At 34.8% G+C, this 21,944-nt stretch overlaps 4 protein-coding genes, 1 long non-coding RNA gene, 1 other non-coding gene and 3 pseudogenes across 9 annotated transcripts; 4 read left to right on the forward strand and 5 right to left on the reverse strand.

The window, feature by feature from the left end:
• On the forward strand, positions 1-2,176 carry LOC111298304 (DELLA protein GAI1-like). Its single transcript, XM_022893078.1, has 4 exons — positions 1-655; positions 717-1,103; positions 1,163-1,266; positions 2,099-2,176. Exons 1-4 carry the CDS (start codon positions 1-3, stop codon positions 2,174-2,176), a joined length of 1,224 nt encoding a protein of 407 aa, XP_022748813.1.
• An 85-nt stretch (positions 2,177-2,261) lies between these two features.
• LOC111293252 (nicotianamine synthase-like) lies at positions 2,262-3,996 on the reverse strand (annotated as a pseudogene).
• Positions 3,997-4,492: 496 nt separating this feature from the next.
• Positions 4,493-7,587, forward strand: LOC111293262 (putative bifunctional TENA-E protein). The gene is made up of 3 exons (XM_022886063.2): positions 4,493-4,726; positions 4,930-5,144; positions 7,027-7,587. The coding sequence occupies exons 1-3, from the start codon at positions 4,592-4,594 to the stop codon at positions 7,340-7,342; spliced, it is 666 nt and encodes a 221-aa protein (XP_022741798.2). The 5' UTR covers positions 4,493-4,591; the 3' UTR covers positions 7,343-7,587.
• A 712-nt stretch (positions 7,588-8,299) lies between these two features.
• Positions 8,300-9,392, reverse strand: LOC149514181 (bZIP transcription factor 53 pseudogene; annotated as a pseudogene). Its single transcript, XR_016328511.1, has one exon. The product of XR_016328511.1 is annotated as a bZIP transcription factor 53 pseudogene (transcript).
• Positions 9,393-9,727: 335 nt separating this feature from the next.
• Positions 9,728-10,976, forward strand: LOC111293315 (uncharacterized). Of its 2 annotated transcripts, none has more exons than XR_016328513.1 (2): positions 9,728-10,327; positions 10,504-10,976. It is a non-coding gene; the product is annotated as an uncharacterized LOC111293315 (long non-coding RNA). The 2 variants fall into 2 exon arrangements; XR_016328514.1 differs by having other exon boundaries at positions 9,728-10,274.
• Positions 10,977-11,132: 156 nt separating this feature from the next.
• On the reverse strand, positions 11,133-13,435 carry LOC111293271 (small COPII coat GTPase SAR1A-like). Its single transcript, XM_022886072.2, has 4 exons — positions 13,386-13,435; positions 13,078-13,236; positions 12,850-12,981; positions 11,133-11,636 (listed from the first exon to the last, which is right to left on the reverse strand). The coding sequence occupies exons 2-4, from the start codon at positions 13,090-13,092 to the stop codon at positions 11,316-11,318; spliced, it is 468 nt and encodes a 155-aa protein (XP_022741807.1). The 5' UTR covers positions 13,093-13,236; positions 13,386-13,435; the 3' UTR covers positions 11,133-11,315.
• Positions 12,147-12,293, reverse strand: LOC149514182 (small nucleolar RNA snoR83). The gene has a single exon (XR_016328898.1). It is a non-coding gene; the product is annotated as a small nucleolar RNA snoR83 (small nucleolar RNA).
• Positions 13,436-13,661: 226 nt separating the features above from the next.
• LOC111293293 (large ribosomal subunit protein eL29z) lies at positions 13,662-14,374 on the forward strand. Its single transcript, XM_022886084.2, has 3 exons — positions 13,662-13,817; positions 13,924-14,027; positions 14,118-14,374. Exons 2-3 carry the CDS (start codon positions 13,926-13,928, stop codon positions 14,199-14,201), a joined length of 186 nt encoding a protein of 61 aa, XP_022741819.1. The 5' UTR covers positions 13,662-13,817; positions 13,924-13,925; the 3' UTR covers positions 14,202-14,374.
• A 531-nt stretch (positions 14,375-14,905) lies between these two features.
• Positions 14,906-20,731, reverse strand: LOC111293304 (dihydrolipoyl dehydrogenase 2, chloroplastic-like; annotated as a pseudogene). The gene is made up of 15 exons (XR_016328512.1): positions 20,253-20,731; positions 19,361-19,506; positions 18,944-19,078; positions 18,738-18,855; positions 18,044-18,168; positions 17,481-17,606; positions 17,329-17,399; positions 16,983-17,055; positions 16,813-16,887; positions 16,653-16,731; positions 16,472-16,572; positions 16,163-16,276; positions 15,669-15,779; positions 15,484-15,558; positions 14,906-15,278 (listed from the first exon to the last, which is right to left on the reverse strand). The product of XR_016328512.1 is annotated as a dihydrolipoyl dehydrogenase 2, chloroplastic-like (transcript).
• Between the last annotated feature and the right edge of the window lie 1,213 nt (positions 20,732-21,944).

Genomic DNA, 21,944 nt, shown 5'->3' on the forward strand with positions numbered 1-21,944 from the left:
ATGGCTTCTATCCGTGAATTATCAGCTGCTAGTCTTCTGAAAATTGCAAGAGCAAGTTTCAGCAAAATTTCTTCCCTGGAATGTTTTGATCTATATGTGCTTAACAAATTCTTCGATGGTGGTTGCTTTAATCTTTCTGGAGATGAGATCAAAGACGTAGAGCTTGCAATTCTTTTACCAGCCTCTGCTGACAAGGTTGGAAACCGACAGTTTGATCATGCGCGAAAGTTCCTCAACTTGTGTGATTTCTTGTCTTCTAATGCTGGAAATTCAATTCAAAGAGTGGTGTATTATTTTAGCAAGGCTCTTCGAGAGAGAATTGATGGAGAAACTGGGGCAACCTCATCAAAGGCTAGGGAAAGCAGAGAAGGAGAACTATCACATCCGGATGAGACAATAGTGAGTTTGAACCGAGCTCTCATTGCATGTTTCCTAAAACTTCCCTTCATTCAGGTTACACAGTTTTCTGGACTCCAAGCAATCATAGAAAATGTAGCCTCAGCAAAAAAGGTTCATTTTGTTGATCTTGCAATTAGAAGTGGGGCACAATGTACAGCCTTGATGCAAGCTCTTGCAACTCGTGATGAATGCCCAATTGAGCTTCTAAAAATAACTGCTGTTGGGACAACATCACAGACTAAGATGCAAGCGACTGGTAAAATGCTAGCATGAAGCCTTAAACATACCCTTTTTGTTTCACGCTGTTATGGTGACAGACCTCAAAGATATCAGTGAGGATATCTTTGAGTTAAATGATGGTGAAGCCGTTGTCATCGGCTCCCGGACTCTGCTGAGACATACTTTAACACAACCTGATTGCTTGGAATCTATAATAAGAATGCTCAAGAACCTCAATCCATGGATTGTGGTTGTCAAAGAGTTTGAGGTAAATCACACATCTCCGATTTTCGTGGAACGGTTTTCTGAAGCATTATCTTTCTATACTGCATTTTTTTATTGCCATGAAGATTGTATGGATCGGTGTGATCAAAACAGGAGGATTTTGGAAGCTGCATACTTAGGTCAAGAGATCCAAAATATTGTTGCAGCAAAGGATGAGGATAGGATTTTCCGGGACATGAAGATTGAAGCTTGGAGAACCAGTTTTAGAAATTTTGGACAGTGGAAGCTGAGCTAAGTTCTTCATCTTTGTATCAAGCAGATTTGGTGGCCAAACAGTTTGCTCCTGGAAATTCTTGTGCATGTTATAGGAATGGGCAGTCCCTAGTTGTCAACTTGAAAGAGACACCAATTCTATCACTTTGTGTTAGAAAAAATAAACAAGAGAAGTGGAATAATAAAAAAGAATTTTGACTTTGAAATGTGAAAAATATTTTTTTAAAGATAATTATGTTTTTAGAATACAATAAAATCTTAAACTCTCTAATCAGAAGCAATGAAAATAATTATACTAAAAGATTTATTTATAATTAATAAACAGATATAACATTCTATTCAGATAGTTATAATTTTTTGTATAATCATGATCTTTATAAATAATAATATATTTATATTCAAAATAGTTATGACCATTTGTCATATAATAATTATTTTTATTCAAATATAATTATTTAATATAAATAAAATTAATACAAAAATTAATTTTATTCATCAATAATTACATTTTTTTATCCAATATGAAACACATCATATTCTAAACTACCAATACCAAATTGTGTGAACAAATAAAGCCAAGTAGGAATTGCAATGTAAAACACAAAACTCTCAGTAAGTAAGCTGTAAGGCCCACTGTGTAACTTAATTCCTCATGTTTTAATGTTGTCTTGACAAAATCATAAGTCCGTTATCCTATCCTGATTCACGGTTCTCTCTTCCTTTAAAACTTTCATTGCTTTTGGTATGATATAAGTTATTCATCCAAAAAAAAAAAAGGGGGAAAGTGAGATATTTCCTTGTAGGAAGGAATTGTGAGTTCAGCAGTGTGCTTGTCATACAAGTATGTTACAAAAGAAAAGGTTATTTTTCCTCCTAGAAGGCCAAGCTGGGAGGATAATAAGTGCAATTCATTGGCTTACAATAATCAGATATCATAAATTATATTTTCCTCGGCTATGGCCTATTGGGGAAAATTGATTAGGACAAAGGAGAAACTTATTATTGTGCAAGAGTTCAATTTGGAATGACTAAGGAAGTACGTAAGTCAAGTCTGCAATAAGATGAGTTTAAGGATAAGAAAAAGGAGAGTTCAAGGATCCCGTTTTGAGGTTGGTTTTGTTGACGAACATAGACAGGGAGACGATTCACAACAGTTGCTCATCAATGGCTAACACTTCCATTATGTTTCCATGGTTTAAAGGGTTGAAACATTGAATTTCCGAGCATTTGCTAGGTAAGGTGGTAGAGTCCAAGTCTTGATTCCATGAGAGAATAGGACTCAGATGTTTGCGTGCAATGATTACTGAATTTATGACCTCATCAGTTGGATGAAACACTGAAAGAACTTCAAAGCCCCTTGAAGATCATCACAAGGATCAATGTCCATGTGCACTCCTTAGCAACAAAAAAGCTCCTGGAGCCATATGCTGAGCCAAATGACGTATTGCTCGAGTCTTCTCCTCTTTGTCCTTTCCTACTAGAGCCACCAAGAAAATGACTTCATACTCCTTTAAGCCACTTGACACGTTCATAACATCTGCAGGGTGGAAAAACACTCGTTTTGATAAGTCAGGATCCGAGGAGACCAACTGAAAGGCTTTGGCATTGGCAGATGGGTCAACGTCATAGTTATGGAAGGAGGTAGTCATCAGACGTTTGGTAGCCAAAATGGTGGAAGTGACAGGGAGGGGACTGGAGCCTATGAAAGCCACTCAATTAGGAAGTGAGATGCAATCTTAATTTTTTCAGCATGGAAAATTCCAGATGAGTCAGTTTGAGGTAATTGGAATAGTAAGGGAAGATAATGATATGGTCAAGTGGATTTGCATGAGATCCTATGAGGAAAGAGAAATGTAGTGACATCATTGTCACTTGGGGATAGACATGTAAGAACAAGTTTGGTGAAGAGGGTATTGACATGATTGGAGGGACTAAGGTCGTCTAACCTTGAAATTTTCTCATAGAGATTGGTCAATCATAAAATTGCACATTGTGATGCGTAAAAAACCATTAACTCAGACAAGATTGTACATAAGAGAATCACAATGGGAAAAAAAATGAAAAAAAGAAGCCAGATTCTGCTCAGAAAAGTTGGATTTACAATATGCTTAAAACTTAAAAAACTCTATAGAGGTGATCCTTGAAAGTTTTTTGGTTTTTATCTAAAATATCAGAAGCAAGATTTATTCAAGAGTATAGCAGAAGACACGATAGCAAGTTTTTTTAATCAAAAGGAGCTTAGTAAAAAGCCAAAGGCATTGTAAAGTCATGATCACTGTCATTTGTCACTATGAGGATTGAGGCATGAACTCTACAAATTTCTTTTTGGGGGTGTTTGAATCTGACTCCTCGTTCCTCTAATTACAATGAAGCTGTCGATCAAAGATTGATGGAAAACCAACTATTTATCATTTCTGCACTAAAGTTCGAAACATTCCAAATAATACCTGATATAGCCATGTCTTCATCTCTTTGATAATTAGTTACAATATATATAACTTTTGCAAAATAAATTACTGGGAATAACCGATGGGAAACAGTCAGTAAAGTACAAGCTGGCAATGCAGCATCAGCTGAAGGAAGAAGGTGAATACTGATAATCTGATATAGTAGTACTTTTCCACTAACCAACATAAAAAAGGCCACTGAATTTGTCAACCTTGTGAGTACATAATGTCGACATTCCATGTTGTCACAGAAACTAGATCTCTCAATTTTCTATTCATATGTTCTTACTGTTACTTCTGTTTTTTCTTTTAATTTTCTATTCTAATTTGGATGGCTGCAAAATCTAATCATACTTGTATTAAGCTGTCTGCTCTCCATATGGTGCTTTTGTATTGCCATTTGCCCATTTGCCCATTTGCCTTTTCCTGTCATTAGAATTTAGATACGGACTTAAGTACTGGTGTCAGAGTAATACAATTTCATTAGGCTCAGCAACAATTTCTAAAAAAAAAAAAAAGAAAATCCATTTTTCTGAATTGTGATGAAACTAAGATCTTTGTTAATACATCGATCGAGTCCTTCAATTTTCCAGTCCATTTTGTTTTGCCAAACTCAACGTTTTGAACCAACTGAATTTAACCCAAATTATTACCCACACGAAGGCCCAACACCCTTCCTGTCAACTGTCAAGCTAGTTTTTCATAAGTTAAGGGCCTGGCAAGGGAGCCCAATAAAGTAGGCTTTTCCTGGACCGGTCATCAATCACCAAAAGTACATGTGTCTGCAATCCACAGGACCACAACCCCAGGAGGCCAGCACGGCCCAGCACCGAATCCAGGATGCTTACACGTGCATCTTAATATTGGCACGTGCGAAAACCTTTGACTGGCAAATATGACACTTGCGGGGACAGAGAGAGAAGCAGGCGATAATGAAAGAGTTCAAGAAGAAACAATTTTTAGTACTTGGAACTGCAGACTAATTCTGGAACTCACAAAGTCTCAGAGAGAAAGTTGAGTGGCAAACAATGGAGGAGAAGACTACCATGATTGAGACATGGCTGAAGAAGCATCGTTTGGTGTACGTTGGAGCTACTAGACACCCTTTCATCCGCAGCATTCGAGATGGGAACGTTGACCTTTCCTTCTTCAAAGCATGGCTGGTATTTCCTTCTTGCTAAATATACAATTTGATAGATTTTCTTGGTCAAATATAATCATTTGTGACCAATTTCTAACCATTTAGGCGTAAATTACATACTAACTTTAGACAAGTTTGGTTCTTTAAATGAAAATTTGATTGGTTTGAATTCAAATTTTGTTGCTTTCACTGACATGGTCTGAAAACAATATAAATATAACTCAGGGGCAGGATTACATATTCGTTAGAGCTTTTGTGCCGTTTGTAGCAAGTGTGTTGACTAAAGTTTGGAAAGGATCAGATGATAATGATACGGAAGTGATATTAGGAGGTATGGCTGCTTTAAATGATGAGGTTGGTTGGTTCAAGAAAGAAGCCTCCAAGTGGGGTGTTCAGCTCTCAAATATTGTTCCTCAAAAAGCGAATCAAGAATACTGCCGGTAACCTCCTTGTATATGTGGTTTTTACTAAGCGTTTTTGCTTTTGATTATCCTTGTTACTGTGATTTATTAGAAATTTTTTTTTAATTTTAGTGCCTGTACAGCTCATGGAAATATGTATATATGTGACAATCTTATGTCTTTCTTTGAGAAGCTAAAGTAAAATACCAATGTTTAGAAGGTCTAACGTACAATTTAGCCCGAGTTTAATGGCACTTTTTCATGAATATGGGCGATAAGGACTGCTCATTGTTAGGTGTCAACTTATTATCCTTGCTAGCCTTCCACAGGGTCCTAGTGATCATTAATCCAATGAATAGATGTGTTTTATTTTTCATCTTTGGGGTCATTTATAGGTAGATATGTTTCTTGATTGAATCCAGTTCTTTCTTTCTTCCTCGTATTGATGGACGGTATTAAAGAACTAAATATTCAGATCTTTGAAGATATATCGAGGCTTGGTATGATTGATTTCAAAGATTTATGGAATGCATATTAACTTTGGAAGAAGTTACTATTAGTCCCATGAACTCAAATTCACTAACCATGTTCAAAGCATTCAGATTGCAGAATTTTGTAAGTTACAAATTTGAGCTTCAAAACTTCTATCATGGAAAAGTTTCTTATAGTATTAGTTGCCATTAGTCCCATGAACTCAAATTCGGTAGCCAAGTTCAAAGCATTCAGATTGCAGAATTTTGTAAGTTGCACATTTGAGCTTTAAAACATAATCCGTAGCTTCAAAACTTATTCAAAGGAAAATTTTCTTATTGTATTCTTCTTAATTTCTGATTTGCCACTACTTATTCAACTAGTTTCAAAGTTAACAAGAAGTTGACACTTAGTAATGAGGTATCCTAATCTCCAATATAAAGCTGTAGTGAGTCAAGCTCAGCCGAACTCTGTTTCTCGAGCTTGGCTTGATTAATCTGAAAGAAGGATTGAGCTTCAAATGAGACTGATTCAAGCTTTATGTACATTTTCAAGCTTGGTTGATATATCCTAAAGAAGCTTGGGCTTGGATTTATATAAGCTTGACATACTAATCAGGTCTGATCAAATTCAAGCAATCAAGCTAAACCTGAAATGAGATACAAGCGAATACATCAAGTTTGTGTCACTCACATCTATCGAGTCAGTGTAATTTTAATCTCAAGCTCAGATTTATTCAATATGTGTCTGAGTTTATGAAACATGCCTCACCAAAAGTTTAGCTTCTTCGTTTGTTGAAAAAGCTCAAGCCAAGCCGTACTATAGGTCTACTCTTATATTTACAAAATAGTAGTAACTAAATGCGGACTAGACATAAGATTTTATCATAGAAAATCGAGAAGTCAATACTTCTAAATGAGGCATATCAGGTTGTGATAATTTAGATGCTATGCTAAATTAAACGGATGTCCCAGAAGTTATTTTCTGGTGTATTGAATTAAGTTTTAGCCATTTTATTTGTTCTATTGGTAAAACATTTGTGTCTGAAACTGAAATTGAATTGAAAGTTGGGAGGAGAGAACCTCTTCTTTGGCTCCTTTTTTCTGTCATTAAGCTCACGTCAAAGTTGGTAGTGCCAAAGATGTGCAGTGAGCTGTGCATAAATAGTTTTACCTTTACTTTGGTTGTTTCATGTTGGGGGTTAAGAATTGAATTGGTAGTTTCTGGTTCGTTTAGATCAATTAGATAGATTTATTACAGAGTTTGAGAAAAGAATGCTTCAGTTGAAGGTCTAGTTTAAATCTTTTGTTTCTCTTTTTGATGCATGAGGACATCTTCAATGGCTCTTGGAAATTGTTTTCTTGATCACTGGACATGGTCCTTTGCCTTGAGCCTAAATATATTCATGATTAAACTCTTAAAGCAAACTTATTTTTACCTGCTATTGCAGATTTCTTGAGAGCTTAATGAGCCTGGAAGTTGAATATGCTGTTGCAATCGTAGCTTTTTGGGCGATCGAAGCTGTCTATCAAGAGAGTTTTGCACACTGCCTGGAAGATGGTAGTAAAACCCCACCTGAACTTCAGGAAACTTGCCAAAGATGGGGCAATGAAGGTTTTCGTCAGTACTGCAATTCTCTCAGAAAAATTGCTGATAGACAGCTAGAGAAGGCTTCTGATGATGTCATCACAAATGCTGAAGCGACATTCCTGCGTATTCTTGAACATGAAGTTGATTTTTGGAATATGAGCCATGGAGGAACCTGAATTTCACTAACCTCTGATATGACTAAGTAGGTTGCCCTCCTTCCTCATCTAAATAGAAAATAATAGAATTAGCTTGTTCAATCTACTAGAGTTAGTTGCATGCTTGCTATAATATCAAAAACATTATAGCATTGGACAAGGTCTGCATACTTTTATGTTGTATTTACAATCTGTTGTATATTTTTATGGTTTCAAGAATCTGATCATTGAAAGAGTTGTTGGTATATGAATAAAGACTTTTTGTATCCTTGGTTTTCCTCATTCTCACCTTGAACAGCTTCATACTTGGACTTGACATCAAGGAGTTTTCCATTAAGAAAAAAAAAAATGTAAAATACAATCTGAGACTGTCTGATTTTGCGGTTGTGGACTTGTGGAAGCTGAAAATGAAAGGAAGAATTTCTTTGATTTACAAATCTAACTTCCCTTCATTTACAAGGAAAGGAGAATTTCTCAACTAGACTTTTTGAAGTTGAACAATTGTTTCTTTGATTGACCCTGCACAAAATCTTAAGCTTGCAGTTTGAAGTACCATATATTATATATATATATATATATATATACCCAGCAACAGTTTTAATGCCATTGAAGCTATCAAATGAAAATCTGCCATCTGCCTTGGAGATGAGACCCGGGTCGCTTGTGAGCCTGGGAGACCATTCCTAGCAGAGGAACCTACAAAAATCCCGTTTGTTTTTTCATTGGAAAAGGAACCACGGGACACCTGTAGACTTCTATCAAGCAAAAATATTATGGGAAAATGGATAACCTTGCTGTTTTTGTTCTGCTCTTGTAGATTGATAGCATGAAAATTTTGACCCAAAAGAATAGTGGAGAAGAAGATAACCATGAACAGGCTTATCATGTAGAGAAGAAATTGTTTTTTTATTGCTTTAAATTCGATTCAGATAAGAAAAGAAATGATTAATATATATCTAGAAAGCAGAACCAATACGATTAGAAAATATAAAGCACATGTTTCACGGAAATTTGAACACATGGCAATTATTTATTCCATGTATTTACAAAATGATTTTGTACATGACAAATCTAAGTCTTGAACAAAATTTAATAGTTGAACATTCCAGCAGAGGCCATGATGGCCGGCTGCGTTGAGCCAGGGCATTGCCAAGAATCGACATGGGGTTCCTTCATGTCAACAATTTGATCAGATAGGCTTCCAGGCTGCGCCAAGTTCATCTGCAACAGTTCCATGTGAGTTTGCATCATTTCCAGCTTCCTTAAATATTGAGCCAATTCCATCTTTTGAGCCTTCAAAAGATTGTTTTCCGACTCGAAAACAACAGTCTTTTGCGTTAAAGCTTCACACTTGTCAGTGTTCTTCCGAATTTCTACCTTCAAAGAAGCAATCTCATTAACCAAGTCCTGCAACAGCTTTTGCTTCTTCATTCGTGATCGTCTTGCAGATTCTCGGTTCGCTAGCATCCTCTTTCTCTTCTTCTCATCCATGATCATGCCACGAGCATCTGTCTCGGACCCTGAACTAATCTGTGGAAGAGTATTCAACATTTTCTTGGGTAGGATTAGAATCAAAACAGCCTCAGGATTTTGGTTAGTATGGTGAAAACCCAGGAAAAAAAAATTAGAATAATGTCAGAACAACCTTAATTTGCCTGATAACGACAACAAAATCTCTTAAGCTTAAAGAAAATCAAACCAAGATTAATGAGAAGACGTAAAACCAATGGAGAATGACAACTGACACTGAGTGAAAGAATAGTATTTGTGAAAATGATGAAAGGAAGTTCATAACTTCATATATATCATAAGTTTGATGAAGAAGATTTTGTTGAAGATAGAATCATAACGAAAACAGAATAGCAATCTCAGTTGAGAAACAAAGGAGAATTGAAGAGTTGAAAAGTGGGGACTTTGGAGCTTGAAGAAGGGGTATATATAAACAAAATCTTGAAAAAAAAAAAAAAGAAAAAGAGGAAGGTTTATCCTTTATCAGTCAAGGATTAGGAAAATGAAAGAAATGGAGTCTGAAGGAATCTTCCATGTGGGGTTGGTGAATGGTGGAGATACGTGTGTCAATCCAATTACAGTTGCATTTCTATATTTGCATTTGGTCAAATTAAATGTATGCTGCAAAGTTGTTAGTCACATGCTGGTCAAAAAATTTGTCACAGCTGGCTTTGACTGTCTTTCTTCCTTGATTTACTAGATAAATTTGTCTAGATTAAGGATTTATCAGTTGCAAATTTCTGTCATAAAGATTCCTTGAATTCAAGAGTTGCAGTACCAGGGAAAAAAAAAAGGTGGTAGCGTAGTGAGAATCCTTTCAATGTGAAAACAGCAATCCAGGTTGATGGGAATGAGCTTTCACCTTTACCAAAGACTGATAAAACTCTAAGTATCCTTTTTAGCCTAATTTTTGGATTAAAAGTCATTTTTCTTACATAAAGTCTGTTATCATTATCCACTCAATTTCTAGTATTTTCTTAATTTATTGTGACTGCAAATCGGCCCTTTTCCCTTCCCTTCATTTCCTTAGCTCAATCAGCTGCTTTTGTAGACGAAAGGCAAATGACGCATGACTCTTTTCAGCTAAACTTGTCTGAAAACATCAGTCTAATGGCAATCCCAATGAAAACAAGACTATTTGTAAACGTCATTGCTTTTGCAGATATTATTAAGAAGTTAATTTTCATGGTCCTACCATTTTTTGTCCTGATTTCTGTAAGATAGTTTATGCATTTACGTCTTTGCATTTGGCTGCGCATCCAAGCAGCTTAAAGTTTACTTTTCGTACGTGTCTTTCCGAACTATCTGGCACTTCTTTGCAGATATTATTAGGAAGTTAATTTTCATGGTCCTAACATTTTTTGTCCTGATTTCTGTAAGATAGTTTATGCATTTACGTCTTTGCATTTGGCCGCGCATCCAAGCAGCTTAAAGTTTACTTTTCGTACGTGTCTTTCCGAACTATCTGGCACTTCTTTGAACTAGAAATTATAGCCGGTAATAGCTAAGACATAATAGAATTTTCATGCAGAAAAGAAGTTTTTTATCTTTAAATGATTTCAGACTTAAGTTTTGGAATAAAATCATGAGTATATAGTATTTGAAACCATTCAAAACTTCATGAATTGGTATATGATTGCGCCTCGTGTTTTACTAGAATTCTGTTTTTGCAGTAGGAAAATCAAAGCCTTCTCGGCCTTCCTTCTGACATATGGATGCTTGAAGACGTTGAAGATCAGAATGGTAACACTCAAGTTGAAGAGTAACCCCAGGGGGCTGCAAGTGCGTAAATTCAACATGGTGGGCCTCACTCTAATCAGGCCAAGCATCAAGGCCTGACTCTAACCTGGTCATCCGAGTCGTGGACATGTCTGGTCCGGCCCTATGTTTCAGGCTTTCATCTGAAAGCTAATCATTAACCGCTGGTACAGAACAAGAGCATCCGCTGGAAATCTTGAACTTCATCTGCTAGGTCAAACTACAAACAAGGCTTTCAACTGAGTGTTATCGGATGGAAAGATTTGTCATGTGTGTTAGATCAGACGATGATATTGAACTTCATCATTTTTCAAATCATTTTTGCATTTTACAATGTGCTTGAAATATTAATAATAAATAAACTTAATTGCTTGAATTGGTATAAGAATTTAAGATAGTATTTCAATCAATTTTTTGCTTGTCTAGATTTTTTTGTGAAATCCAAAACTTCAGTGACATGGTACTTTCGAAAATTTATTGAGATTCCAGAATGACAAATGACAATAACAGTAGACAAGAATAAGAACACAACAACAATTTCATGCAAACTTGTTCAGGATACCAATTTGCATTGTGCAACAATCAAATGCTCTAGAAGAGTAAGTTTATAGTAAGTACCAACCAAAAACAAAAACAAAAAAAAAAAAGATCGTTTTCAATTCAACTGTACTCTTACACAGAAAAAATGGCAGGAATACAGGATCAGAACAATGAATCCTTCAATTCTCTACTTGATATACTGATAGAGCCACTTGAAGCCGTCACCATATCCCATCTTGCGGACAATGCTGCACATGAAAACCTCAAGGGGTCGAACGTTGCACTCTGTAAGAGTCACCTTGCCCTTGTCAGTTGTGAAATTTGTCAGCCCAAGATGATACCGAAGTTCATCTTCTGATGCTGCATAGGGAATATCAATCTTGTTGCCTAGAATGAGAAACGGCACATTGGCCAGCGCTTCATCTAAAAGGAGGGCATCTAACTCCCTTTCTGATTCTGCAAACCTCTCCTTGTCATAGGCATCCACCAAGTAAACCACTGCATCAACCTGCTCATGGGATAAATGAGAAGGTTTGCAGCATTGTCATTTCACATATACTGCATTCTAAAGGAGTGCCAAATGAGCAGAATAAATGAAGCCAGAAGAAGGGAATTTGCAATAAAAAAAAAAAAAATAATTGTTGACCAGATGCTTAGTCATTATATTATTGTTAGGATTTATGAAATACTAGGACCGTCCACTAATTAACTTGAAAGTTGAGAAATGATTTAAGAAAACAATGAGTAAAAGCAAGGATCATTTCTTTCATTTGGAAAAGTTGCAGCCAAGGTTATGCATATTAATACAAAATAGTTTATGCTACGCTGATCATGAATTTGTTTTGAAAAGGAGAGAAAAAGCTCCCTTGAGAAGAAACAACAGCAGGCTACAACCTATGAAGACATGAAATCTTGAAACCCTGATGGCCAACTCTATAATAAATTTCACAAACACCCATTATGAAGGAAGCATGATTTTAAGATGCCTCCACCTCTAAACTAGTTCGGTTAGCAGAGATCATGTATGGAAAGCTCCTATTAGAACACCTCCCAGGAAATCAAATAAAAGGTGCTATCAGCAAAACTTCCATTGTTGATATCCCTCCCCCCCCCCCCCCCTCCTCCCCAATGAATCAGATAAACACAAGAAAACTTTATCTGGGATTATGAAGACAGAATTAGAACCAAAATATATCTAAGTAAATTACTCAAAAAAAAAGTTCAAGCATATGAATGCAGATAAGAAGACAAAGTTTTGCTTGGAAACAGAAATGACTCTATCAATTATGAGCATTGACACCCAAAAACACGAAAATGTGACAGAGATAAAGCCACAGGAAAAAAGGTTTAAAAATTTAGGCAGTGAAGGCAATGAAGCACAATTCAAGGATAAGCAAAAACTGAGAAACGGAAAGAAGCAAATCTAAATCGGTCATTGATAACTATAAGCTTCGAAGCCAAATCATTTCACTTAACAGTCAAATACAATGAACATTCTATGTTTGATAACGATTGCAAAACATCTAATGGCATGCATTTACATTGAAGACATATTCACAGTTCCCATTAGCTACCCATCAGCCCACCATGCAGGCATCAATGAACAGATTCAATCTCATAAAACTGAATATCAATGTCATGAATTGAAAACAAAATGTAAAAAAAAAAAGGTTAAAAGAAAATTAAAATCAGAAAAAGAAAAAGAAAAACATTAATTATACCTCAGCATAGTAATCTTTCCAGACACGGCGAGCAATCTGGTGACCACCTAAATCGAAAGCTTTGAACTTGATTTTGCCTATACTCAGTTCCTCAGAAGTTGGGTGCTGGGTTGGTTGATGTTGAACTAATCTCTTCAAAAACAATCTCCAATCATCAATCTTTACAAAACCCAGAAACTGGAAATGAAAACAAAAACAAAAAAGTGGAAATCTTTGAAGCATTTTTACCTCATCTTTCAACATGTGAAGAAGGGTGGCTTGCCAGCATTGTCAAGTCCTAAAAACAGAATCTTAGCCTCCTTTTGTCATAAACCCAAAGAGGCAAGAACCCCGTAAAACCAATCCAATAAAAACATTCTTGTTCAGGAGTATGGCACTTAAGTGAATCTGTAGGAGACAAAAAAACCAAGACTAGATCTTTCCTTCCCTTGATTAAAATGGCAGATCCAAAAGTTGGAGAAACATATAAAAGTTTATAAGAATTAAGGAGTTGAATTGAAATGAATGTGAAAAAGTTTATTGGTTGTGCCAGTTACCTGTTAATTACTATGTTGCCAGATACCATGGATTTTTTGTTTATAGTGTGGTAACAAATATCTGTGGATTTTTTTTACCTCAATAAATATCAACTCATAATTAAATTTAAAATTAAAAAATGATTTAGAGGTTTTATATTTTGGGTATTGACTATTAAGGGCTGATGATAGGCTTTTCTGGGCCTTTTAAACAAAAATTTGTTAAGCCCCAAAACTTACCCTAAATCAGGCCCAAAGAATGATTTTAAGCCGAATTCCAAAAAAGGCTGAAACTCGACCCATTCAATAACAGACAAATTGGGGTATTTTCGTCATCAAACTTCAAAAATTAGGGTTTCAAAATTTTCCCAAATAAAAGGGCCAAGCTTCTGTCTCATTTGTCTCTCCTCCATCCAAAAACCCAGTACAGCCGCAGATTCTTGTTGGTCTCTGGTGAGCTTCTTGCACGATCCATCTCTCTATTGAAAGACCGCTTCATTTCTTTAGAATATCAAATTTGAACTGTGTTTTTTTTTTCTTTGGATTTGGGGCTGAGCAGAGATGGCAAAGTCAAAGAACCATACCGCTCACAACCAATCTTACAAGGCTCACAAGAATGGAATCAAGAAGCCCAAGAGGCACCGCCACACTTCCACTAAAGGGGTATCTTTTTTTTTCTCTTTAATCGATTTTTGAGTAAAATTTGATATTTTTATCAAAAAATGATTTTTTTTTTGTTGTGGATATGTATAGATGGATCCAAAGTTCTTGAGGAACCAGAGGTATGCGAGGAAGCACAACCAGAAGAGTGGAGAATCTGCCACTGAAGAAGAGTAAATTTAATGGGGGAAAATCTAGCCTTGATTAGGGTTTTCAACTGGGCCTGTTTTATTTTTTTAAATGGAATTTAGCGTTTATTTACTGTCTACTCAGCTTTAGTTGTACTTTTTTTGGTATTGTTAAGTATCTTTCTGTGAGCTTATTAATATCAAGAACACATTTTGAGTTTATCTGTTTTTCCCTTTTTTTTAATTAGATTTTACATGGAAATGTTGGATGTTTAAGCTGTTGATGATGCAAGGTTGACATTGAGTGGATTTTATGATTTTCATTTCTACATTGAATTTATTCTTTTTTAGGTCATGTTATGCATTATGATCCAGTAGAAAATCCAGAAATGAACCATTGAATTGTTGTTGATTTCCAGTTTATTACCTTAGGCCATGAATCGGTACCTTTCCTAAGCAAATTAAAACATGATACGGTGTTAGGATAAGAATATAAGTTATAATAATTATATATAAATTTAATTAAATAAAAAATACATTTTATATTTTTATATTTATATATTATTATATAAAATTTTTATATAAAATATTATATGAATATATGAATTTTAATATTATTTTATTTAACACGGATTGTCAGATTTGCAATTAAAGTTAGATCGGGAACGGCTTCTTTAAGGGTTATACTGTTTCTTTCGAGAGTGCTTACAAAAGTTTATGGATTGTTTCTTTTATTGCAAAACTAGTTTAGAATAAAAACAAAATTTTATGGCCTTTTTTAATTTCCAGAAGTTCAAGGAATACAGACTTTCTCTATGGAAATAAGTAAACAGCGCAGGAATCTCTGCGATACATTTGATAGCAACTTGACAAACAACGACACTAAGCTGTAAAAGACTTCAGGTATAACTATCATCAACAAATGAGTAAATTCCTCCAGGATGTTTCTGCTCCTGGGATGGCTGTCGTGTTGACTTCTATCACCGAGAGAAACGTGGTTCCTTGATTCTCCCTAATACAAGCAGAGTTCTTCAAAAAAAATTTTACTGTATTTTTTTAAGAATCGAGAAGCCTAGACTGCAACTGGTTCAGTTGCTGGACTACTACTTGAAGCGGGGGCTTTAATCTGATTAAGAAAAGGATTGGAGAGGAAAAAAGAATTGTCATGATCTTGAAAACATGATATTCAATCAAATAGTGGGGAGAGATTTGTTGTGCTTCCCATTAAGAGGAATGCAAGCATTTTTGCCATTTGAATTCATGATTTTAAAATGTCAGACGGAAAAGATCAGTAACTCCTGAGAGCATTGTAAGAAAGATCAGAAACTCACCTTTGCTGACTTGAATAGTTCAGCAAGAACTTCGGACAATGTTGGATGTGCGTGAACTGCAAATTTTATGTCCTGCATGATGAAGGTAAAGTCATAAGTACAAGATCATATCCAGCTAACACACTGGGATTTCAGGAACAAAAGTGAATCATAAAATTTTGGTTTTGGCGCAAAAGCCGCAGCTGAATACGTGTCCTTAAAGCTATGGCATTTGAGGCCTCGTGGATGAGGTCTGCTGCATGCAAACCAAATATATGAACTCCAAGAATCTCTCCATTGTCGGGTCTGTATATCAACTGCATGGAAATAACATCAGTAAAACTTAGCAACTCTACCGACCGACGGGAAGATGTTTAGAAGAGAACAATGAGAGCAAACAAAATGATGAGAAACCGTAGTCCTTTATTGTTGGTTCATGATCTATCATAGAAATTAAAAGCCCCTTCCGTAACACTTTTGACATTCAGCACTTTATAAGACATTGTGTAACTTTCAAGTAGTTATCCTTTTAGAATTTGATAAATATTTGCGCCAGGCATTTTGTGAAAATCAGGAAACTAACTTTTCTACAATGGAGAACCTTGTGGAAGAAAAGAAAACAATTCATTTCTCTTTTTGTAATATTTTTATTATGTTTATTGATTTAGTGATTGCAAGAGAAAAGTGTCACAGGAATAACCTTAGCAAGTCCCTCCCCTTCATTTTCTGCCAGTGCTTTTGTGTTAGCCTTGAAACTTGTTTTGGCTACACTTACTTCAAAGCCTTCCTTTTCCGCTTTCTCCCTTGCTTGAGGCTGTGAAGTTAAAAGCATTTTCAAATTTTCAGATATTTAACACCAAAAGAAGAGCTTCTCAAGGGGAAAAAAAAGGACAATGAAATGGAGAAAAGATAGGTAGCAAGAATATAAAAGGCCACATAGAAAATTTTATCTAGCAATTTAAACTTGATAAGAAATCCAAATCAAGGGTGTTTGCAAGTCAGTATTCACCTCTGTCAACCCAACCATGCTTATTTCAGGATGGGTGAAGCAGGCCGCCGGGATGCTAAGGTGATTAAGCACATGATCTTTTCCAGTCACTTGTTCAACCGCTGCATCAAGATATTTAAGCAAAAGATGAAATAGAAAATATCAGTTATGAATTAGCAAAGAAAAGTCAGCAAGCACTTACCTGAAATTCCTTGCGCACTGGCTGCATGAGCAAGCATCATTTTTCCAGTTGCATCACCAATGCAGTACAAGTGAGGAACCTACCATTCAAAATTCAACATTAGCAAGGTTTGTTAATAGTCATACTGGAAAAATTAGTCAGAATGAAGTTTACAACTAACCAGATTGCCACTTGCATCAATTACTTGCATTCTCTCATCAACAGGAACAAAACCCTTTTGTGTTACTACATTAATCTGAAAAGGAATACATAAATATAAATTCATATAAATTCGTCTCCTTTTAGTGGACAATTCCATATAATCCTACAGTTTTCATCAAGAAAATATACATTCTCCAAGCCAAGACCATTAGTGAATGGAGCCCTTCCAGTAGCTATTAAAGCTGCATCTACCTGGAGCAAAAGAAAAACAAAAAGAGTTACCCTAACAGATACCATTGACCAGGAATCCAGGACCAAGCAGAGCTGCAACTTACAAACAGGAAAAGCATATAGAAGAGAAGAAAGGATCTAGACTTGACGACAGGAAAAGCATCATGAGGCATCAAAATGTCAAATTTAGTTCATGATGACCTTGTCTAAAAATGAAATATGCTCCATAGCTACTAAAACAGAATAGACAGATCCGTGAATTTCAATAAAAAAAAAGAACATAATGTACATACCTCCAAAGATGTCTTTGAGTTCCTTAGTCTTCGCATCAGTAAGCTAAATAATGACTGGTTTCCCATCCCTTGCAGGAGTGATCTATAAACAACACCAAGGAAAATCAATAACCATTTTTAGAACAGCCATCCAGAATGCACACAGATCTAAACATTAGATTACCTTGGTTGCAAACACACCGGTATGATAGTCAATTTTCCTTGGGTTAATCAGCACCCTTTGGGCCAACTTACCAATCTCAGGATCAAACCCAGGCATAAGTTGATCTAGAGCTTCAATAAAAGTGACCTGCATGAACCTTTGTATAAACTTTGCTGCCTTGAATTAAAAATAAGGACATCTAAAGTATGCCAGTGACTACTTCTATTCCTATGGCAATCTATGCATGTGTGAATGGATAGAAGAAAATATATCTATATCCTTATACGGGGCATGCTTTCCGTGGGTCTAAGCTAGTTTGCAGTCATTTTGTCTACAATAGCAGTCACCCAAAGAGCAGAGATCGTTCCAGCTTTGCAGCTTAAGTGACAGCATAATTAATCCTAGAGTTGAGAAGCATTGATCTCAAGTACTTACAGATTTCAGGTGAAAACAAATGGAGTAGAAACTTATAATGTGAAGCATAAGGTAAATTTAGAGTCTTTTAATTCTCAAAGCAAGATTCCTACATTCATTTCATAGCAAAAAATGCACTGAGACAGAAAAGGAAAAGAACAAGGTGTCACCTCACTTCCAAGTGCAGTATATACATCACTGAATTCAAGACCAATATAACCACTTCCTACAATCGCAATCCAATCTGGTACAAACTCCAACTTGAGGGCATGGTCACTAGTAATAACAGTCTTCCCTGCAGGTTATTAATTAATGATCAGAAAAAAACCTAGAACAATAACAACACAGAAGATTACAGCCATGTGATTCGTGCATCCTTCTATAAATGCTAAATTCCAAAAGTTACTCTATTGAAACAAATTTGTGTCCGGTTGCCGGTTGATAAACTTCAGTTTTTCGTCTAATAAAACCTAACAATGAGATAAATGCTCCAGTTTTTTTATAAGGTTTCCAGTTTTCAAGCCACATCATCTATATGTAGAAGAAGCAAAATTTGCATTGGTTCAACTGCAATTGAATAACTAGGAAATTTTCATCCAAACTTTATATCACATTTCACTCGGTTGACTTGGTGCCCGTGTCCTCATTAAATAACATATGACCATCCAAAAATCTCATACAAGTTGCCCCAGTTAGGAAGAAAAAGGTACAAGAGGATGGCAGACAACAAAAGGAGTACCATGGGTAGTAATGCTATCAAATGCCTATGTACTCTTAAACACCCAGATTACTTTTGATTAAACCTTTAAAGAAAAAGTAAAACCAAAAAGACATTAAAGAAAAAGGAATAAAAATAAATTATACCATCAACTTCAATGCCTTTGGGAACAAAAGGAATGGAACCAGTAGCAATGATTATATCTTTTGCATTTACTGTGTTTTCAGGAAAACCAACTTTCCCATATTTCACTTTTTGAGGACCCTGAATACAAATACAACAAGTGAGGATATTTGAGCCTTTAGGAAACCAAAGAATACGCATTTTATTAGGGGACAAATATTATGCTTACCAAAATAGTACCAAAACCAGTCAATATGTCTACTCCAAGTGCCTTCATTGAGTTAGTCAAATTGCTTCGAATTTTTGAAGCAAGATTATTTGCATGGTCAGCAACTCCCTGTCTGTCGTATCCAGCAGCAGAAACCTATCAAGTATAACATGTAGAACAACACAAAAGGAAATGATCAGGGGGTTACAGACTGTGAAAATGGTGTAGTTAACTCATATGATGAGACATACAGACCATAGTTCATCACATTATATTTTGAGAGACTTTATCAACATGGGAGCTTGTTTGTCAGCAGCATAGATACATAATAGTCATATTCTTACGTGAACACATGATGAACATACAAACTAAGTTTAAGTGCAAATGCTGATTTGAATCGAACGAACGTCATGGTCTCAAATAATTCAATCCTATTACCTGCAACCCAAAGCCTTCATGTGATGCTCACTCTGAAGTTCGCGCATCCTACCACTCACAGCCAAGAGAGCTTTCGAAGGAACACAACCTCTGTTCACACACGTTCCTCCCACTACATCCCCTTCGATAATAGCAGTTTTCAAACCCTGAAAATATCGAAGAAGAACAATCAAAATTTAAAAAAAAAAAAAAAATTCACACATTGAGCACAAGCCATGCAATATCATACAACAATTACACTCAAAACAAATCAAATTATACGTATTTAAGTCATGATTGGTGCATAAGATAATGGATATGATAGAATGATAATTATTTTATATTATATTTAGTTTATATCTAAAGAAACGGATAAGATTACGAGGAGGATTAATCATCCTCTTAGTATAAGATGATTCAACTCTCAAAGTCGAGAGTGTTATTTTTAATTTATGAAATTGAATTTACATGTAATATTGTAACCTTCAAAATTATATCAATAATTTAAATTATATAAATTTTAAAGAAAAATAATTTTAACCAATAAATAAATTATCTTAATTTAATCTTTATACGTATCAAACATAAGATAGAATAACATTATTTAATCTAATCTTATTTATAATATCATCTTATCATATCATATCATAATCTTGTATATCTAACTAATCCCGATAGCATATAGAATCACGAAAAAAAATAAATTCACGATCAATGAACCATTGATCACCAGTTAAAGCAGCAGGTAAAACAAAGATAAATACTGAAAATTAGAGAGCTTTCTTTATATTCTAAAGCTAAAATTCAACATAAAATAACTACATTTCTAAGGAAGTTCAAATAAACAACGAAAAAAGACGGAGCTAACAAATAAAGCTAAATGGTGTCAAAAAAAAAAAAAAGACGAAAGTACCTTCTCGACAGCATGCAACGCAGCTCCATGGCCACCGACGCCAGCGCCGATGATAATTAAATCATAGTCGAACGATTTCGGAGGAGTTCCGTTGTTTCCAGCGGAAGCAGAGATTTTCTTAGAATGTCCACTACTCGAGAGGCGAACTCGGCTAGAACACGACTGAGGCAAATTGGAGAAGCCGAAGGCTTCCCTCCTGAGTCCGCAGAAGCGGAGATTGATCGACTTGGAGGTGGCGAATGCAGGAGAATGAGAATCGAAGGCATAATTTGATCTGGGAACTGTCGTAGCTTGAGAGAAAGATAAAGTGGAATGCATTTTTCTCTGTTTGGCAACGAAGGTAACGGAAGAGAAAGAGAATTTATTGAGCGAGTGTTCTTGTTTGTGTGAGAGATAGATCTGAGGAGATATAGAGAGTAAGCGAAAGGGGCGTGTTTTGCTTTGATAAGTCCGTTGGGAGAGGAGTAAATGAATGGCGGAATTAATAATCGAAGTCAGGGCCGATAAACCAAGGGAAAATTGGTAATGATTAACTGATGATGGTAAAAAATTATGTATTTTTTGACTTTTTTTTTAACTGCCTAAAATTGAATTGAGATTTGACGAGACATTCTATTTGAAATATTTTAACCGTTTTTCAAATGAAAAAAAATAATAATATTAAGGTTTTTCTTTTTTTTTTTTTCTTTTTTGGCTTGAAAGTTGAAAGTGAAACTATACTTCAATTAATTTATACTCCAAAACAAATCTATTAATTGAAATCCATGTATGTCATGGTAATTTATGTTTATTTATGTGTATATGTATTATTATTAAAAATTAAATATGATAATTCGTATATTTATATCATTTAAAAATTTAATAATTTATATATTTGTGTTATTTTTTATATAAAAATTACGTGTTATTTAAATAAAAATATAAAATATTTTTTTTTATTTTATTAAAATTTTAAATCATATAATTTTTATGTCATATCATCGTATTATATTTTAAAACATTAAATCTATTAAAAATAATGAATTTGCTTACTTAAAGCAATAGATCTTCACATTCACCAAAAAAAAAAAAGCATGGATATGATAAAATACTATCTAACAAATTCTTTGAGAAAGTGGTGGCTACACCATTCACAATGTTGCCAATGAACAGCAAGGAACCTTATATTTCTCCATTTTGTATGGTATTCTCGTTAATGTATGACCATTTATCGACTTTTTTTACCATTATGTGTTATTATTTTTAGCTCATAATCTATTACCTTGGTCATATGATCCTCAAGCAATCATTTATAATCAATTAGGCATTTCAAATCAATATTAGTACTAATTGGTTTCACAAGTTTTAGGGTTTTACTATTACAAATCTCATCAAATTAATTATTATCATCACTTGTAAATATAATATCAAGTGTAAAAGGAAAGGAATACAAATAATTGTAAAATAGATGGTAATGAATTGAGATGGATTGAAAGTTTATTTATTTCGAATCTGATTTGATTTTAGATTTATAATATTTGAATTTAATTTGATTTTTATATTATTTTTATAATTAAATTCAAATTTGACATTTTATAAAATCATAATTGATTGAATTAATAAAATATTATTTTATAATATAAATATAAAATTAAATAAATATAAAAAAAATTTATATGTACCTCCAATCAAAAAAGATTTATTTAAAATTCA

This window comes from Durio zibethinus, chromosome 16 (genome assembly GCF_047325235.1).
Source record: "Durio zibethinus cultivar Kanyao isolate XHJ-2024 chromosome 16, ASM4732523v1, whole genome shotgun sequence".
Classification (NCBI taxonomy): Eukaryota; Viridiplantae; Streptophyta; class Magnoliopsida; order Malvales; family Malvaceae; genus Durio; species Durio zibethinus.

What these genes read in the sequence shown, in the direction of transcription:
- LOC111293293 (XM_022886084.2), top strand. Translation starts at nt 13,926, where the DNA reads ATGGCAAAGTCAAAGAACCATACCGCTCACAACCAATCTTACAAGGCT. An exon ending in GCCACACTTCCACTAAAGGG is followed by an intron (nt 14,028 to 14,117) that starts GTATCTTTTTTT and finishes GGATATGTATAG; the next exon opens with ATGGATCCAAAGTTCTTGAG.
- LOC111298304 (XM_022893078.1), top strand. Translation starts at nt 1, where the DNA reads ATGGCTTCTATCCGTGAATTATCAGCTGCTAGTCTTCTGAAAATTGCA. An exon ending in GACTAAGATGCAAGCGACTG is followed by an intron (nt 656 to 716) that starts GTAAAATGCTAG and finishes TTATGGTGACAG; the next exon opens with ACCTCAAAGATATCAGTGAG. An exon ending in GATTGAAGCTTGGAGAACCA is followed by an intron (nt 1,104 to 1,162) that starts GTTTTAGAAATT and finishes TGTATCAAGCAG; the next exon opens with ATTTGGTGGCCAAACAGTTT.
- LOC111293262 (XM_022886063.2), top strand. Translation starts at nt 4,592, where the DNA reads ATGGAGGAGAAGACTACCATGATTGAGACATGGCTGAAGAAGCATCGT. An exon ending in CCTTCTTCAAAGCATGGCTG is followed by an intron (nt 4,727 to 4,929) that starts GTATTTCCTTCT and finishes AATATAACTCAG; the next exon opens with GGGCAGGATTACATATTCGT. An exon ending in GCGAATCAAGAATACTGCCG is followed by an intron (nt 5,145 to 7,026) that starts GTAACCTCCTTG and finishes CTGCTATTGCAG; the next exon opens with ATTTCTTGAGAGCTTAATGA.
- LOC111293271 (XM_022886072.2), bottom strand. An exon ending in GGAAAGATTACTATGCTGAG is followed by an intron (nt 11,637 to 12,849) that starts GTATAATTAATG and finishes TCCCATGAGCAG; the next exon opens with GTTGATGCAGTGGTTTACTT.